The sequence below is a fragment of the Bos javanicus genome, chromosome 11 (genome assembly GCF_032452875.1).
Source record: "Bos javanicus breed banteng chromosome 11, ARS-OSU_banteng_1.0, whole genome shotgun sequence".
In the NCBI taxonomy this organism is placed as follows: Eukaryota; Metazoa; Chordata; class Mammalia; order Artiodactyla; family Bovidae; genus Bos; species Bos javanicus.
In genome coordinates this window covers 102,751,627-102,769,490 of record NC_083878.1, presented here as the reverse complement: position 1 = coordinate 102,769,490, position 17,864 = coordinate 102,751,627, and the positions used below count along the sequence as shown (strand labels likewise).

Below are 17,864 nucleotides of genomic sequence, written 5' to 3'. Positions count from 1 at the left end.
GACCAGGGATTGAACCTGCACCCTTTGCATTGGAAGCGTGGAGTCTTAACCCCTGGACCACCAGGGAAGTCCCCTTGGTGTCGTTGGAAGCCACCAAGTTGGTGGTGACTTGTCACAGCACTCACAGGAAACTGAGAGCGCCCCCAGCTGCGCCCAACTGGCCCCTGCCTGCCGTCTTGCCACAGGGGTCTCTCGTGGCTCTGCCCAGCACTTACCAGTTTGGTCTCAACGTGTCTGTGAGTGACTACAGAGCTTTCTCTGCTTTTCGAGAATGCACCATCCCTCCCCAAAGCCTCAAGCACTAGCTCATACCCCGTAGGCACTGAACAAATGCTGGTCAAATGTAAGTAAAGGGGTGTCTTTATTTACAGCTGTTGAGAGGAGCAGGCTTCTGACAACAGTAACTGCTGGTTTCCCCGTGGCTGCAGTGCCCATCAGAAGTGGGGATCAGCTGGCACATTGGCTGAAGCAGAGGGGTGCTAGGCCTCCCACTGAGGTGGGAGACGGCTCTGACCATCTGTGGCGGCCAAGAGGAGGCCTGCTGAAAGCCAAGCTGACCCGATCCCTGGGGGCAGCAAATAGGGGAGGATTTCTCTGGGCCCGCCTGGGGCTACTCTGGCCTCCTGGGCTCTGACAGGGGCGGCACTGAGCTCCTGGGCCTGCAGACAGCATCGGCTTGGAAAAGACCAGCTGCCACACTTTGCGGCAGGGGAAATGTCGGTCCAGAGAGGGAAAGTGACTTGCTCGAGCTCACACAGCAATTTGAGTCTGGAAACAAGTTTGATGAGTCCTGTCCAGGGCTGCCTCCAGGAGACTGGGGATCTGGGTGTGTGAGCCTGGCCTCTCTCCAGGTGGCACGGTCTCGGGGCCGGCAGGCCGGCGGGGAGCCGGGCTCAGGGCAGCCTCACTTGAGGTTGTGCTGGCTCTCACGGTGCCGTCGCAGGTCCACTTTGCGCTGGAAGCCCTTGGCGCACAGCTCACAGCTGAAAGGTTTGAAGCCTGTGTGCTTCCGGCTGTGGGTGATGAGGTTGGAGCTCTGGCTGAAGGCCTTCCCACACACCTGGCACTTGTGTGGCTTCTCACCTGCGGGGCAGCAGAGACAGGGTCAGGATCGCCCGGGGCCAGGTGCCCTGCATTTGTTCTCTGGGACTTTATTATGTTTAATCTCACATTTGCTTTTGAAAATTATTAGAAAAGGGCGGCAAGAAAAAGTCTGACAACCCACCCCTTCCAGGGAATTGTATTCCAGTTTTAGGGGTAGGGACAGGGTCCACTTTGTTTATCAATGGAGCCCAGCACCTGGCCTGGGGCTCTGCACAAAAGAGGCACTGGCTAACAGCTGAGGAATGAATGACTGGGGGAATGGATGAATGGAGATGCGAATGAACGGATGGCTGGAGGGGTGAATGGATGATAGAAGGAATGGATGACCGGCTCTGGGAGGAATGAATGAGTGGAGGAATGAATGCATGGTGGGAGGGATGAATGAATGATAGAATGGGAAATAGAGCGAATGTGGAAGTGAACTGGGGAATGAATGGATGACAATGGGGAAAGGATGAGGGGAGGAATGAATGAATGAGTATCTGGGGGGATGAATGAATGACAAATGGGGAATGAATGAGTGGAGGAAGGAATGATGGCGGCAGGAGGAATTCGCCTGCCGCTCTCTCTTCTACCCATGGGTCACAGTGCTGACACTTTGCTCTCTCCTTCCGGTATTTTTTCTGTGCATTTTCTTTCCTTTAAGCAGCACAGCGTCCAGCCCTCCTGTCGGAGGGGAGCAGCCTTCCCTGTCAGCCTGACACCTGTCCGCCCTTCTGCCAGCCAGGTCCTAAGGCCTGGACCTTCGAACAGTGATCGGCGGGGATGCTCAGAGGTTCGGCCTAGGCCCTGGGGGTCGCTTGGAGGGGCTGGGGGGCCCCGGGCGGGTGAGGGGCCGTGGGGCAGAGCGGAGCCCAGGTCTCACCCGTGTGGATATAGGTGTGCTTCTTCATGTCAGACTTCTGGTGGAAGCGCTTGCCGCAGAACTGGCAGGGGTAGGGCCGCGTGTCCGAGTGGATGAGCAGGTGTGTGGACAGGGTGGACGAGCGCTTGAAGGCCTTGCCGCACATCCGGCACTCGAAGCTGCGCTCCTGCCGGAGGGAACGAGGCCCCGGGGGGTCAGGTGGGGCCTTGCGGCCTGGGGCTGCCAAGCTGGGCGCAGGACTGGACCCGGCCGGGATCCCCTGAGGAACAGGACACTCCGTTGGGGTGGCCTCGAGGAGCAAGACGCAGGGGCCCCCCCATTCCTGCCCCTCCCAGGAGTGGCCGAGGCCTGGCGGCCTGGCGTGTCCTGCTGGGGAATCCTCCCTTGTGGTTTGCTTAAGAGTCTGAATTCTGGGGGCCCCGACTCTGGCTTCTGCCTCTTACTCGCCACGTGACCTCAGGCAAGTCATTTAACCTCCCTGAGACTCAGTTTCCTCATCTGTACATTGGACTAGTGATTAGTGACCTCAAAGGGTCATTGGGAGGATGGGAGGTCGAGAACTGAGCCGGCAGCTGGCGTGACTGTGGATGTGATCACAAAGGGACGCTCTCACCATCCTGGCCTGTTTCTCCACCTGCACTTTCAGATCTACCCAGGTGTTAGCCCTCAGGTCAGTTTCAGGCGCTTTCCCTGGAATGGGATTCTGAAGAAGGGATCTTGGCATCAGGCAGGGCTAAATGGATGAGATGAGCATTTAAATCTGACTCCCGGATTCTAAGAGTCAAGGGCCTCAAAGGTGAGAAATCTGCCCTGAGCGCCCAGAAGGCGGGGTCGTTCCTCAGTGTCCCAGACACCCACCTGAAATCCCACCCAAGCCCCTAGCCTCTTCCAGTTGTACGCAGGGCCAGCCTCGTCCATCAGGGACTGTTAAGGGCAGGTGATGGGCACCCAGATCAAGGAGGCAGATGATAAGGGGTCCCAATCTGTCACTCTCAGAGGCATGGAGAGAGACCCACCCCGAGCGCCCTAGGATTCCTGGGGAGAGCACCGGGGCTCGGGTACTCGGCCAGCTGCCCACCTGGGAGTGGACGTGTGTGTGTTGTTCCAGGCTCACGGAGTGGCCGAAGGTTTTCCCGCAGACGTTGCAGGCGAAGGGCCGGGTCCCGCTGTGGGAGCGGCGGGCGTGCACTTCCAGCCCATGGGGGGTGGAGAACACCTGCGGGTGGGGGCAGAGGGTGAGGCCTGGGGGCTGCGGAGGGGAGAGGGTGCCCAGCTCGGCCATAGGTGGACATACAGAGGAGGGAGCAATCCCGCGAGCACTGGATTGCTGACTGCCGGCATGTGCTGTGCGTCCTGGGAAGGTCTCTTTGCCTGTCTGTGTCTGGCTTTCCTGGCTATAGAATGGTGTGGGAGGGGGGGTCTGGAAGGCCCCTTCTGGCCCTGTCTGGAGGCTGAATTGCCTGGTGGTTAAGAAGCGGGAGTTGGGCAGAGCCAGGTGGGAATGGTGATTCTGATATCTACTTGCTGTGTGTTCTGGGCAAGTGACTCAAGCTTTCTGAACTTGAGCCCTTCGTCCACCTCCTGGAGTTCATGCACGTCGAGTGCTTAGCACAGGGCCTAACACACGGTCAGGGCTCAGAGTGATGACGGAGACGATCCCCAGAGGACCCGAGTCACAGCACAGGGGGTGCCCAGCTATGGACACTCGTGGCTGCCAGGGTGCTGGGGAGGGGGTGCGAGTGGGGCCCAGCCGCCCACCTTGCTGCATTTGATGCAGTGGTACGCGTCCATCCCCGGGGAATAGTGGAGGCTGAAGTCCAAAGGTGGCTCGGTGCTGGGCACCAGAGGGCTGCCATACAGGCTGACGGAGCGCTCCAGGAAGGCAGACTGCATGGTGGAGGGGGCCTGCCGGTAGCTGTGGCCGTAGGAGGAAGCCAGGGTGTCCCAGGAGAAGCTGGGCTTGTAGAACGGGGGTGAGTCAGAGGAGGGCGAGTCCCCATCCTGGGGTCGGGACGTCACAGCAGGTCCTTCTGTGGAGGGTGGGATGCTCATCTAGTGGTGATGCTAAGAACAGGGTGCCCGCTCCCCGCCACCCTCCACCATGACCCCATGCGGAGGCTTTGGTGTGCAGCCCAAATTATTTACTGCTGGTGCTCACTGTGACTCATTGAATTTTCAGTCTAGAAACGCATCCCAACCCCTGCAGAGCGCCCACCTCACCCACTGTGTGGGCCTGCCCACCACACGGGAGTTCTCATCTGGGAATAAGCTCGCTGTCCTGGAGGGATCCAAGCAGAAGCCAGAGAGCCCGGACTGTCGACCCTTCCTGACTCCACAGCTCCAAGGGACCTTGCTTCCTCAAGCCTGTCCACCCTCTAAGTCCCCTTGCGCCCGCTGGGGAGAGGCGGGGGCCCTGGGCTGGGCACCTGGGCCGGAGGCCAGCCGGGTCATCGAGCTCTGCTCCAGCTCCAGCTGCGGCTCCCGTTTGAGGTCCGTCCAGTCCAGGCGCTGGTTTGGGAACAGGGAGCTGAGGACGGGGCTGATGCTCGGTACCTGGTCCCTGGCCACTGTGGGGGAGACAAGACAGTCAGACTTTAGCTCTGCTTAGAGGTCTGGTAAGAGTAGTGGGGTGGGGGGACACCAGAGAGACCCACTGTGGCTGCTCCTGGAGACTCACACACAGGGGCTTCTACCCAGGATGCTGGGAGCAGGGCGGAGACCAGGAGGAGCCCCCCCACCCCCTGGAGAGCTCCATTTTTCCAAGCACCCAACTTCAGCTCTGGATCAGCCCTCCGATCACAAATCACATGTCAGCTGCTGAGGACCAGATCCAATCAGGATGCGGTCATCACTCCCTTTGGGTGAGAAGAGATGGTGCAGCCATCCATTCATTCATTCATTCAACCAGCATTTACTGAGCTCCTCCTGATTCCAGACTTGGAAGAGCGGCTACTTCCGGATGGGATGTTCCTGCCTCCCCCTCTCACGGGGCAGGGAGGCCAGCGGGTGCGGCCTCGGACCAGCCTGGGCTCTGACTCACCAGGGCCAAGGGCCGGCGGCCAGAGCAGCTCATCCTCCCGGGCGCGGGGCTGGTGGTAGGTGTGAGCCTTCTTGCTCTTCACCAGGAAGGAGCGTGGCATTGTCAGTGGGTGCCCCACACCTACCAGGAGAGAGGGTAAGAAGGGTTAGGGGGGACAAGAGGAAAATGCTCCTTTACGTTTCAGGGCCTCCTCCTAAAATCAGAACCTGTTGACGTGGGTTGGATGAGTGTGCCTGCGTGTTCAGTCACTAAATCGTGTCCGACTCTTTGCAACCCCGTGGTCGCCCCTCAGGGTCCTCTGTCCATGGCAGGTGGGCTGCAACGGGGGAGGCCACATCGATTGCAAAACCCGCACGATCATGTGAGTCGAGAGCTGATGCCGCCCTTGTCCGCCGCCCAGCCCAGAGCCTGCTCCCCAGGGAAGGAGTGGCCTTTTCTCTCTCCCTGTGGGTGGAGGGGATGGTTGGAGTTGTGTGCGGGGTTCAAGGCCCAACGCTGGAGGCCTGGGGTCATTTTGTGCACACAGAGGAAGAAGTCAGTGTCCACCAAGTCCGGGGACTGAGCACTGGGCAGCCCAAGCCCAGCACTCAGCCCGTGGGTCAGTGGCCGGGGCAGGGGCAGAGCCAGGCTAGCCTGACTGTCCGGTCTTCCTGGCTTCGGGTGCAGAGCCCTCTGGGGCACAGAGCAGCTCCAGCCCCTGCCCCCAACGTGTTTCACCTCCCAGAGCCCAGCCATGAGGGTCTCCTGAGGGCTCCCGGAAGACAGAGCATCATCATGTGGTCTTCCATCTGCCCCACCCCCAGGCCCGCGTGGGCAGAAGTTGGGAGGCATTATTCAGTCACTGCTGGTCTGACAGCGGCTCTGCTTGGGCCTGGAGGAGGAGTCACGCTGGGCAAGGCTGCGGGCGTGATAGGGCCAAGCGCGGGAAAAAGAGCGCGGGAAACAGCTCGCGGGGAGCTCCAAACAGCAGCAAGGCTCTGGGCGATAAGGGATAAGGCCGTGGTCCGGGTGGGGGGCTGGGAGCCGGCAGATTAGAGGGTGCTTGGAGCCCTGCCTGGGGAGCCGTCCCCATCACCCCTTCCCCAAGGGGACGATCCAGAGCAGGCACCAACCGTGCCCAGCCCACCTACCCCTCTGGGAGCAGCAGGAGTCTGGGCCTTGGCCGGTCCGCCCTAGGGGCCAGGCTCAGGCCCAGCCCCACCTTAATGGAAGCCTCAGTGTCCAGATCTGCTGAATGGGGACCACAAACCAACCTCCTGGGGCTGCTGGGCTGAAAAAGGACCGTTAATTATTCCAAGCGTGTAAGGGGCCCAGCGTGGTGCCTGGGGGGCCTTGGCCCGCGGAGCAGAGGCTTGGTGGGGGCGGGCACCACGTGGTCCTGGCGGGTCAGGTGGCATCCCCCGTGCCTGGGCTGAAGCCAGCAGGCATGGTTGGGCGTGAGCCCTGATTGGGAGCCAGACATGCGCCAAGCCCCTCCCCTCTGGGCCCTGAAATGAGGGGGTGGGACCTGAAGGCCTCCGGGGTCCTGTCCAGCTGTCAGATTTTGACCTCAAAGGCAGGGCCGGCCTGCCGTCTTCCCCAGGCTGTGGGGCAGCCACGGCCGCCTTATCTTCCAGCGACAGTCTTCTTCCTCCTGCCTCCCTGTCTCCCTCCACTCAGGGCTCCCCACACCCCCTCTTCCTTCCCCCTTCTAACTCTTGGCTTCGGGAGCACCCCCCTCCCTGCCCCCAGAGGAGGCCAGACACCTCTACACTCTGGGGGCAGGCTGGAGGGGCTGGTTCCCCTCAGCTTTTGTTCTGGGGGGAGCCTCCAAGACCGTGTCTTTCAATCAAAAGATGATTTAAAAAAAAAAAACATAGCATTTTATTAGTCGATCGACTAGAACCAGAGATGCTGTTAGAGCCGCTGAGCTAGAATACAGGGGCCTACTTCTTGCAGCCTCACTCCCATAAGCCTGGCCTGTGAGCTGAGTAGATATGACCCCATTTTACAGAGAAAGAGTTGAGGCTTAGAGACTGGCTCAGGGTCCCAGAGCAAGGTGCAGCTGGACTCGAGGTCCACCTCCCAGGCCTCTGTGCTCTTGGCCATCAGACCACAGGGTGGTCACTGTTTCAGGACAGAGGGAACTGAGCTGACAAGCCAAGGAGGAAACCCGGACAGTGTGGGGTCATCGACTCTGACCCCCACCAGGCGAGGGAGGCACTGATCATTGTCGCGGGTCACAGGGGGCCGCCCAAGGCTGACAGAGCCACGTGGCTGGTCCAGGGCCTTGCAGCAGGGCCGGGCCCATTGTTCCTGCCCTGCAGGGCTTGGACTCCTGGCCCCGTGCTCTGCTGGACTGAAGATGGCCTGCCTGGAGCAGGGAGGGGAAGGCTCCCTGGAGGGGCAAGAGTGGGGATAGGGGGGAGTCAAATTCTCTATCTTTGGTCTTTTTAGGAACCCAGCCGGGCCCACCTGGGTTCATGAGGAGTCTCGGGTGGAGAGGCTGGCAAGAGAACAGACTTCTTTTAGGAAGCTTCCAGGACCACTTGGGCTCAACCCGAGGAGACCCTCGAGGTCAGCTGATGGGAATTCAGGTGGTAACACAACGGCACTTCTGGGATTTGGGGGCACTTAAAGGGAGCAAGGGGGTCCCCGTTTCTGGGGTTCCCCGGATGGAGGAAGGCTTCTCGAGGCCTACTCTAGCGGTACCCCACTGCCCACCGCCTCCCCCGCCCTCCCTAGAACATTCTCTCCGCTAAGCCCGGCACAGCGACAGTGGCACAGCCAAGCCCACAGCTGAGCCATCAAGCTCTCCGTGGGGCCAAATGCACCCAGAGAACTTCCTTCTGGCCTCTGTGAGCTGAGTTTAAAAAAAAAAAAAAACAGGAACCAATCACCTATACTATAGTTAATTAACAACCACACCGTTTTGATTCACACGAACCTGTTCTGAGAAAGAACTAAGAGCAGAGATTGTGAAAGAAGACCAAGATTTCTTCATAAAGCAGAGGCCTTGATGGTATCGGGGCCTCCGGAAAGAGCCTCGTTGTTAATATCTCTTCAGAAAGCCCCAGTCCTGATAGAGGGTCCCCCCCCCCGCCCTGGCCCCAAGTCAGAATCTCGGCCAGTGCTTCTGAAGGGGGGCAGCCCTGCACCCCGACTTCCACATGGAGCCAGAGCAGCTGGCCTGGGGTTTCCACCCAAGGCACCTCCTGTGCGGCCAAATCGAATTGGGTTCTGTGACCTTGAACTTGACCCCGTCTGCCGCCAACCTGGGGCTTGGTTTTCCTATCTCTCAAAAGGACGGTTGGACTAAGAGATTTCTAAACTTCCCTTTCGCTCTAAAATCCCATGCTGGGGTTCGTTGTCTCTGAGCACGGGTCTGACCCACCTTGACTGAGAAACTCATCACTCGGGTTCCCTTTTTGGGAGGGTTGAGAAAGCCTCCGTTGTTTCTCAGCGTCTGCTAGGAGGGACCCCTGGACTTCCTTTATGTCTGAAGACATGACTCAAGGGGAAACAAACAAACAAACAAACAAACAAGCCACTCGTTCCATGTAGGAGGCAGGGGGCGTGAGTCCTGGTCCCTCTCGGGGCCCCAGCAGAGAGTGGTCATTAGTTCTACGGGAAATTTGGAAGGATCTCAAAAGCCTCTTTGTAAGTTCAGAGAATGTAATGTCAAAAAGGATCCCTGGTGTTCCAGTAGCTAAGACTAAGAGCTCCCAATGCAGGAGGCCCGGGTTTGATCCCTGGTCGGGGAACTAGATCCCACATGCTGCAACCCAACACAGCCAAATTAAAGAAAAAAAAAAAAAAAGAATGGATGAATCCACCTCTGGGTATATACCCCGAAGAATTGCAAGCAGGGATTTGAACAGATACCTGTACCCCCATGTTCATAGCAGCGTTATTTACAATAGCCAAAAAAGGCGGAAACAACCCAGATGCCCATTCATGGATGAATGGATAAACGAAATGCAGTCTAGACATAGAAAGGGAATATTATTCAGTCTCCAAAAGAAAGAGGATACTGACCTATGCTACAGCATAGATGAACAATGAGGTCATCATACTACTTGAAATTAAGTCAGACACAGAAAGACAAATGCTGTGTGATTCTACTTATGTGAGTTACTTAGAGTAGTCCAGTTCAGAGACAGAAAGTAGCAGGGTGGGGGCAGAGGCTGGGGGGAGGGAAAAACGGGGAGTACCTGTGCAGTGGGTAAGAGTTTCGGTTTTTTGCAAGATGCAAAACGTTCTGTAAGTGGCCAGTGGTGGCCAGTGGTGGCCGTGGCACCACAAGGTGAATGCACCGGACGCCGCTGAGCCGGCCAGTCCAAAGATGGCTCAAACGGCCAGCTTCACGTTACGTGTCATTTACCTCAATAAAAACCAAAGGGACTGAGCAAAACATTTCCCCAGCACCTCTACATGAGAGACTAAGCAGCTCCATGGATTTGAATTCCTTGAAACAAAGGAACAAAAACCCCTTTAAGACTGAGGAGGGGTCAAGTTTTCTCTTGTTTCTGAAAAGGGTTGAGAGGTTGTGTCACAGTGAAGCATCGCATATGATCAGGCTGGTTTTCCCGGGTTGGGGAGGGGGGCTGGCGATCTGACTCCTAAGACTCTCCAGTTGAACCCCCTACCCCACCCCACTGTCCTGACAGCCTGAAGGGAATGCTCTGCCCTGGTTTTGAGTGGCTCCATCAGTCAAACCTAACCAGGTAGAGCTCTCTGGTGGTCCCCAAGAACTTTCTGCTGAGAAACTGATATTCTGACCCCTAAAACTTTTTTTTTTATTTTGGCTGCTTAACTTGCCAGATCTTAGTACCCCAACCAGGGATGTGATCGAACCCGTGCCCCCTGTAATGGAAGCATGGAGTGCTAAGCACTGGACTTCCAGGGAACCCCCTCTGCCCACCAAATCTGAGTTGGAAGAAACCTCACACGTCTTATGCAAAGAATCCTTTCCAAACCACCTCTGAGGACCAGAAACTTGCCCCTTCACTAAGACTGAAATCTTTTTTTTTAATGAAATTTTATTGGAGTATAGTTGCTTTGGGGGGCAATGGGAGCCATGCTGCAGAGCATGTGAGATCTTGGTTCCCCGACCAGGGATTGAACCAGTGTGCCCACGCACTGAAGACTGGAGTTTAACCACTGCTGGGGAAGTCCCTGAAATCTTCTACCCATTGTTCACTAAGAAATGTGTAGGGGGTGAGCCCACGTGGGCAGGTGCAACTCGCCTGGCTTCCAGGTTAATTCGTGCACCCCTCCCCACCACGGTATCTCATGAACACCGTGGACGTTCTTCCCAGAAAAATGTACACAGGCATATATCCACAGTGATTCTGTGCACGGCCCCCCTTAACAAGCCCCAGTTTAGAGCGAGTGCCTCTCCCCATGCAGATTCTGTCTTGGCTTTTCCATCAAAATTAGGTAGAAGAGGCTGAGGCACCATCTCTCCCCGTGTCTTGTTCCTGGAGGCAGGGTGGTGGTGGGGTGGTACAGTGGAGATGGCAGCCTCCCCCTCCCCTGAGGGGCTCCGATGAAAAGAGCCTCCCTCTCCAAGTGAACCCTCTCCCGGGATCTTTGATGAAAGTTGCCTGGGACTCTGGGTGCTGAAGCTTTGCTGAAAGTTGCCTGGGACTCTGGATGCTGAAGCTAGGACTCCGTTCAGAGTCCTCAATCCCACACTCTCTCATTTCACAGCCAAGAAAGGCTCAGAGTGTCCTGGGGACAGACCCAGTCCGAGCCCACAGGTGGTGGACAGCGCGGGGCACCTCCACGTGTGACTCGCCTCGCCTGTCCGGGTCCCTGGGAGAGCTGAGGTGTTGGGTATGACACTGTGCAGGCAGGTGACCTCTGTCAGCCTAAAATCAAATCTTCAAAGGGTGTTCATGGGACTTCCCTGGTGGTCCAGCAGTTAAGACGCCGAGCTTCCGCTGGTTCGGGTTCGGGTTCTATCCCTGGTCGGGGAAACTTAGGGCCAAACCAGCAAACAACAACAAAAACATCCCCGGTGTTCACGCACAGTTGGAGGAAGGTAATTCCTACCACGTGCGCGGGCTGGAAGCATCTCAGCTAAGACTGCTTCCTTGCCATCTCTTCTCCTCTGGGCTCAAGAGCTGAAAGCCACATTCCACAAAAGAGATTTTTTCCAGCCCACCTTAGTCTTCCGAGGACTGCCAAAGGGACTAGGTAACCTATTTGGAAACAATCTAAGTGAGATACGCAAATTTCAAAAGGAGAGGCAGGGGCTTCTCCGCACTCACCTGTCCAGAGCCGGTCTGCGGGAAGAACCTGGCTGCGTCTCTGCGTATCAGCACCACCGGGTCAATTCGTGACTCTCGGCACAAATAGATACTTCTCCTTTTTTTTTTTTTCCCCACCCTCTGTGTGTGTGTGTGTGTTTTCCTCTTCTGTTCCCCTCCCTGATTTTCAATCTGATTATTTGTGTCAAAATCTGGCAGCGAGGGAACAGCCAATGGAGACAGCGCCAGAGTGTGGAGCTCTATTTGCTTATCAAAGCTCTCCAGGACTCCCCATTCTCTTCCCTAACCCTTCACTCCGGGAGCTGCACTCTCTCTACGGAAATTTTTAACAACTTGTGGATTTTAACAGTGATGGCTAAATCCTTAAAGTTTTAAAAAGTGAAGTTGAAATACAACATTTACTTAAAAACCTGATCTTGAGTAGAGAACTCATTGAGTTAGTCTCTTTCTTTCCTTCTTTCTTTCGCTTTCTTCCCCTTTTTACTTCTTCTCTTTCTTCTCCTTCCTTTCCATCCTTCCTTCCTTTCTTTCTTCTCCTTCCCTTCCTCTGCCCCTCTGTGGACTCAGCTTCCCCAGCGCTCTCCTAGGAAGCCCCTGGCTGGCGCTGCTGCAGACTGCTTTTAGAGGAGCCCCCTCTTGTCCTCGCAGAAGTCGCCGTAAAGAAAAAAAAAAAAGTCAAAATTCACGCTTCCCCAGCCTTGACCCTAGATTGAGTGAGGAGCAGCGGGCGTGGTACTGAGCGTGGGCGCTTCCCGCATCGCTGGGACCCTCAGCCGCCGGGCGCACCCGGCGGGCTGCGCTCCGGTCCCAGGGCCCGCGTGTGCTGCCACCTGGTGGCCGAGGCGGGCACGGGCGGGGCTGGCCTCCAGGGGTCCCGGCCCCCGCGGGAAGGCTGGGAGGGCCTGTGGGGGAAATTCCAGCCCCTTTGGCACAGACGTTCCTTTAAACTTCCCGCGGGGAGACATGGGTTCGATCCCTGGGTCGGGAAGATGCCCTGGAGAAGGAAATGGCAACCCACTCCAGCACTCTGGCCTGGAGAATCCCATGGACGGAGGAGCCTGGTGGGCTACAGTCCATGGGGTCGCAAAGAGTCAGACACGACTGAGCGACTTCACTGGCACAGGGGCCCACCCCAACCCCCCTGACCTCCTTCCTCCTCCTCGGCCCCTCAAGCCTCCTCCTCCTCCTCCGGCTTACGGGATGGCTGGTTTGTTTCAGGAGGTTTTGCATACGGGGAGAACTCACAGAATAGAGCACTGTTAGGCTGATTTGCATGGTCTGCCAGCCAGCCGCGCTGGACAGATTGTGTTTCCCTCCTAAAGAAAACAAGTTTGGCGACAGGAAGCCCCGACCCAACTGGAGGCCAAGGTCCGAGTTGGAGAGAAAGAGAGGCGGGGTTCGGACGGGAGGTCTCACTGTGCAGGGCCGGAGGGCAGAGAGCGCCAGCCCTCGGGCCCCCGGTCAGTGCCTGGCTCCCAGGTCTGAGGGTCCACAGGCCACCGGTCTCTCTTCTTGGTGGAGAGAGAGTAGTGGCAAAGCCTGGAATTTTCTCTGCATCCCGTATTTTGCCCACAGTCACCCGGAACTGTTTGTCGTTATGCAGAAAATTTGACAAATGGTTCAAGGACATGAAGAAAAGCAAAAGATAGGGAATCCCCTGGTAGTGCAGTGGTTAGAACTCTGCTTTCATGGCCAAGGGCCCAGGGAACTGAAATCTCACAAGCTGTACAGTGTTCCACCCCCCAAAAAATTTTTTTTTAGAAAAATGATTACATTAGAAATAAAAAAGTATTAACTAATTCAAGGACTTGTCCCTTAATTTATTTCATTATACACATATGCTCACATTTTGCTACTGTTAATTAGCTGATCTTTTTCCTTCCCCCACTGAATGTTATTTTAAATACCGCCTAAATTTTCTTGTGGCTTTTATTAACATGTTTCATGAGTTCAGTTTTTCATGACTTACCTTACCCTCCGCTTCCTCCATTTGGGCCATTTAGTTGCGTGGGGGTATTTTCTAGTGTAAAGCTGTTGTATCAGGCATGTGCAGCTAGCTGTTGTCCTGAGATGTAATCCCACTTGGGGTCCTTCTCCCCCTTGAGTAACCAACTCAGGGATTCCCTTCTTAGACCAGGATCCCAGCTCGCAAGCAAAGGCAAGCCTTCCCTAGAGCCACCCGTGCGTGTGTGTGTGTGTGTGTGTGTGTGTGTACACTCAGTCGTGTCTGACTCTTTTTCGACCCCATAGACTGTAGCCCTCCTGGCTCCTCTGTCCATGGGATTCTCCAGGTAAGAAAATCGGAGTGGGTTGCTATTTCCTCCTCCTGGGGATCTTCCCGACCCAGGGATTGAACCTGCGTCTCTTGTGTCTCCTGTATTGGCTGCTGCTGCGTAGTCGCTTCAGCCGTGTCCGACTCTGCAACCCCATGGACTGCAGCCCTCCAGGCTCCTCTGTCCATGGGACTCTCCAGGCAAGAATACTGGAGTGGGTTGCCATTTGCTTCTCCAGTCTTTGACTAGACAGACTTTTTGTCGGCAAAGTGACGTCTCTGCTTTTTAATACGCTGTCTAGGTTTGTCATAGCTTTCCTTCCAAGGAGCAAGCGTCTTTTAATTTCATGGCTGAAGTCACCGTCCTGACTTCCTTATGTTTCTCCTCAGCCAAAATTTGGTCATTAGGTTTAAGGGAATACTTATAGGCGGAATCTTTAGCACTACGCCAGCTGGGAAGCCCAGAGCCACCTGGGGCCCCCTCTGTGGGACAGCAAGAGTTCAGGACCCCAGAGCCTGAGCACATCAGCTGAAGCTGGGAGGCCCCTGGCAGCCTCCTCACGCAGGCTCCTGCGGCTGAGGCCCCAGCCTCCAGACCTTGTCCAGGACTGCCTGCAGAGACAACACCACGCCCTTCAGTAGGCAGCCCTAGAGATGAAATGCCCTCACTGGCCCCTCCCCAGGGCCCGGTCACACCAGCGCCCTTGCACCCACTCATCCATCATTCACTCACTCCAGGTCTGTTGCTACCTTTCACAGATCAGGTGCCTCCTCCTCTCCCCTCCTGCCAGCTAAAGCTTCCAGAATAAAAGCCCACAGACTGGGTGACTCAAATAACATTTATTTCTCACAGAGGCTGGGGAGTCCAAGGTCAAAGTGCCAGCAGATCCAGTCTCTGCTGAGGACAGGCTTCCTGGCTTGTAGACGGCCACCTTCTCACTGAGTCCTCACGTGGCAGAGAGAGGGAGAGCTCTGGCCCCTCTTCCTCTTCTTTTGAGGACACTAATCCCATCCTGGGGGTCCCAAACTTGTGACCTCATTTACCTTACTCATAAACCCACTTGCCTTCCAGAGTCCCCACATCCAAACACCGTCACATTCATTCATTGACACAGGAATGGGGGGAGACACAGACACTCGGCCCATTACATCCTTTAGCTAATGCATGTTTATTCAATACATATTAGGTACCGCATGCTAGGGTTTCAGACAAGAACCAGACAGGAGCCCCAGTGAGTTTCTCCTTTGTCTAGCAGGTGGGACAGAATACACTGAAAGTTGTAATTTGGGGTAATAAGTGCTGCGATATAAACATGGTTTGCATGTAAGCGAACCGCGTGCTGCAGTCCACGGGGTCACAAAAAGTCGGACATGACTGAGCGACTGAACTGAACCGACCTGGGCTTGACTGGTGGCTCAATTGGTAAAGAATCTGCATGCGATGCAAGATGCTCGGGCTTTTGGTTGGTGCGGTTGTGGGCGCGCACCACTGCTGCGCCCGAGTGGCAGGCAGTGTGGGGCTCCCTGCACCCCAGCTGCCTGCAGCTCCTGTGCTTGGACAGAGCCTCCCAGTCTCCCTGAATGACTGAGTCACCACAGCACTGCGATGGGTGCTTTTCCAGCACCAGGAGGCAGGTCGAGGAGGATGGGGGTGGGGAGACAGCCTCTGGACGCCCCATACCCACCCACATGGCTAAGACCACCTGGTCCATCCTCAGGTTGCAGGAGCAGGTGGGCTCAGCTCCTGTTTGCTGCATTCTGTGGCCGTCGTAACCCGAGGCCATGAAGGTACCCAAGGTCACACAGCTAATGCCAGCTGGTGCCAGGACCACAGCCTGAACCCTGCCGCCCCCGGGCAGAGCCCAGGTGAGCCTTGCCAAGGTCAGTGTGTGGCTGTTGTCTGCTGAGACAGGAGTCCACAGGGTCCCTACCCTCAGATTGCTGCTGGTCTCATTAAGAAGCAACTGGTCTTTGCCCTTCCCCCACTGAGTGTTATTTTGTTTAAATACCGCCTAAATTTTCTTGTGGCGTGGGGAAATGGACCCAGACTTGGAGAGTTAATGAAAGGAGTGACATCTAAAATTGACACCAGACTGAGTTAGTTGGGTAGGGAAGGATGTGCAAGAGTTGGAAGCCAGGACCTTCAGACAAATGACAGCGGCCAAGTCCAGCGTGAGCGGAGGAGGCGACTGAAGGGAGGGGAAGGAAGGATAGGACATTCGAGAGATGAGCCTACAGGGACTTCCCTGGTGGGCCAGGGGCTAAGACTCTGAGCTCCCAATGCAGGGGACCCAGGTTCATCCCTGGTCAGGGAACTAGATCCCACATAGTGCAACTAAAGATGCCACCTGTTGCAGCAAAGACCAAAGAGCTCACGTGCTGCAACCAAGACCCCCTGGAGCCAAATAAATACATAAGTTGTTGTCGTTCAGTCACTCCGTCATGTCCAACTCTTTGCGATCCCAAGGACTGCAGCACGCCAGACTTCACTATCCTTCACTATCTGCCATAGTTTGCCCAAACTCCTGTCCATTGAGTCATGGACATGGTGATATTATCTAACCATCTCATCCTCTGTTGCCCCCTTCTCCTCCTGCTGTTAATCTTTCCCTGCATCAAGGTCTTTTCGAATGAGTCGACTCTTCACATCAGGTGGCCAATGTATTGGAGCTTCAGCTTCAGCACCAGTCCTTTCAATGAATATTCAGGATTGATTTCCTCTAGGATTGACTGGTTGGATCTCCTTGCAGTCCAAGGGACTCTCAAGAGTCTTCTCCAACACCATAGTTCAAAAGCATCAATTCTTCGGCACTCAACCTTCTTTATGGTCCAACTCTCACATCCATTCATGACTACTGGAAAAAACATAGTTTTAACTATACAGACCTTTGTCAGCAAAGTGATATCTTTGCTTTTTAATATGCTGTCTAGGTTTGCGTTGTTTTCCTAAATAAGTATTGAAAAAAATAAAAGCATCTGCCTTCCAATACAGGAGAAACGAAGCGAAAGTGTTAATCACTCAGTCGTGCCCGACTCTGTGACCTCATGGACTGCAGCCCACAGTCTCCTCTGTCCGTGGGATTCTCCAGGCGAGAATACTGGAGTGGGTTGCCATGCCGTTCTCCAAGGGGATCTTCCTGACCCAGGGATCGAGCCGAGATCCCCCACATTGCGGGCAGATTCTTTACCATCTGAGCTAGCCGGGAAGCCCCCCAATACAGGAAATGTGTGTTCAGTCCTAGGCCATTGAACTAAGATCCCAGATTCCTCATGCCGTGGGCCAACAAAGCCCTAGCACCCACAACTAGGGAAAGCCTGAACGCCGCAACAGAGACCTAGCACAGCCAAATTGTAAAAAGAGAGAGAGAAATGAGCCTCGAGAATAAGTAGCCGCAAGACGAGGAAGATTCCTCTCCGGCTGAAAAACCTTCAATGATTTTCCTTTACCTAACAGGACAAAAAAACCTCAGCTTCAGAACTGAGCATTCAGTATATTCACAGCATCAGAACTCTTTCAAATGACAGCACTTTTTCTGATGCAAGTTGCAGAAACCTGATTTAAACTGGTTTAAGAACAACAAAACAATGTCTTTCATGTCACTGAAAAGTGTCTACTTCAGGTGTGGTTGGATCCAGATGCTCAAATGCTACCGCCTGGCTTCAGCCTCAGGACCTTTGCATCTGCTGTCCCCTCTGCTGGATGGCCTAACCCCAGGTCTTCCCATGGCTGACTCTTGTCATCCAGGTCGTGGCTGAAACGTCACCTCTGTGGCCAGATCTCCTTGGACACCAACTAAAGCAGGACCTTCCCATCCCAGGCACTTTCTGCTTCATCGGCCTTGCTCTTCTTGACATTCATAATTTTCTGAAAATATCTTGCGGATTTCTTTCCTTTTTATTTATTTTGGGGCCTGACTGCCCATAAGGAATGTGAGCACTACAAGAGCAGGGGTTGCATTTGCCTGGCTCACAGCTGAATCTCCAGTGCTTAGACCAGTGGATGGTAGACACTGATGGCGTATTTATAGAATGAATGGATGGATCAATCAATGCATGAATATCTTACTTGCCATCTCTCAGCTTTGCTCTATCCTGGGGCTGAGATCCCCAACATTACCAGCTGCAGTCTATAAGCTTAGAAACTCCCGTGGAAAGATAGATGCTTTCTCAATAGTTTCAGTAAGAGGCCAGGGGCTGACTCTAATTGGCCCATCTCTGTGCCATTCATTATGGCAGAAGGAGGGATACGGGCCTCTCATTGGCCAGGGCTGGCCAACTTTCTGCTAAAACCACTCCAGAGTGGGAACAGGGCTTTGGCAAGCAGAC

The 17,864-nt window shown here is 55.2% G+C and overlaps 1 protein-coding gene across 2 annotated transcripts; it reads right to left on the bottom strand.

Annotated features, from left to right (window-relative positions):
* Window positions 1–344: 344 nt before the first annotated feature.
* On the bottom strand, window positions 345–11,949 carry GFI1B (growth factor independent 1B transcriptional repressor). Of its 2 annotated transcripts, XM_061433973.1 has the most exons (7): window positions 11,267–11,949; window positions 5,010–5,129; window positions 4,396–4,536; window positions 3,728–3,999; window positions 3,048–3,185; window positions 1,970–2,228; window positions 345–1,083 (listed from the first exon to the last, which is right to left on the bottom strand). In XM_061433973.1, the coding sequence occupies exons 2-7, from the start codon at window positions 5,107–5,109 to the stop codon at window positions 905–907; spliced, it is 1,089 nt and encodes a 362-aa protein (XP_061289957.1). In that variant the 5' UTR covers window positions 5,110–5,129; window positions 11,267–11,949; the 3' UTR covers window positions 345–904. The 2 variants fall into 2 exon arrangements, with proteins under 2 accessions (XP_061289957.1, XP_061289958.1); XM_061433974.1 differs by lacking the exon at window positions 11,267–11,949 and having other exon boundaries at window positions 1,970–2,135; window positions 5,010–5,200.
* Window positions 11,950–17,864: the final 5,915 nt, after the last annotated feature.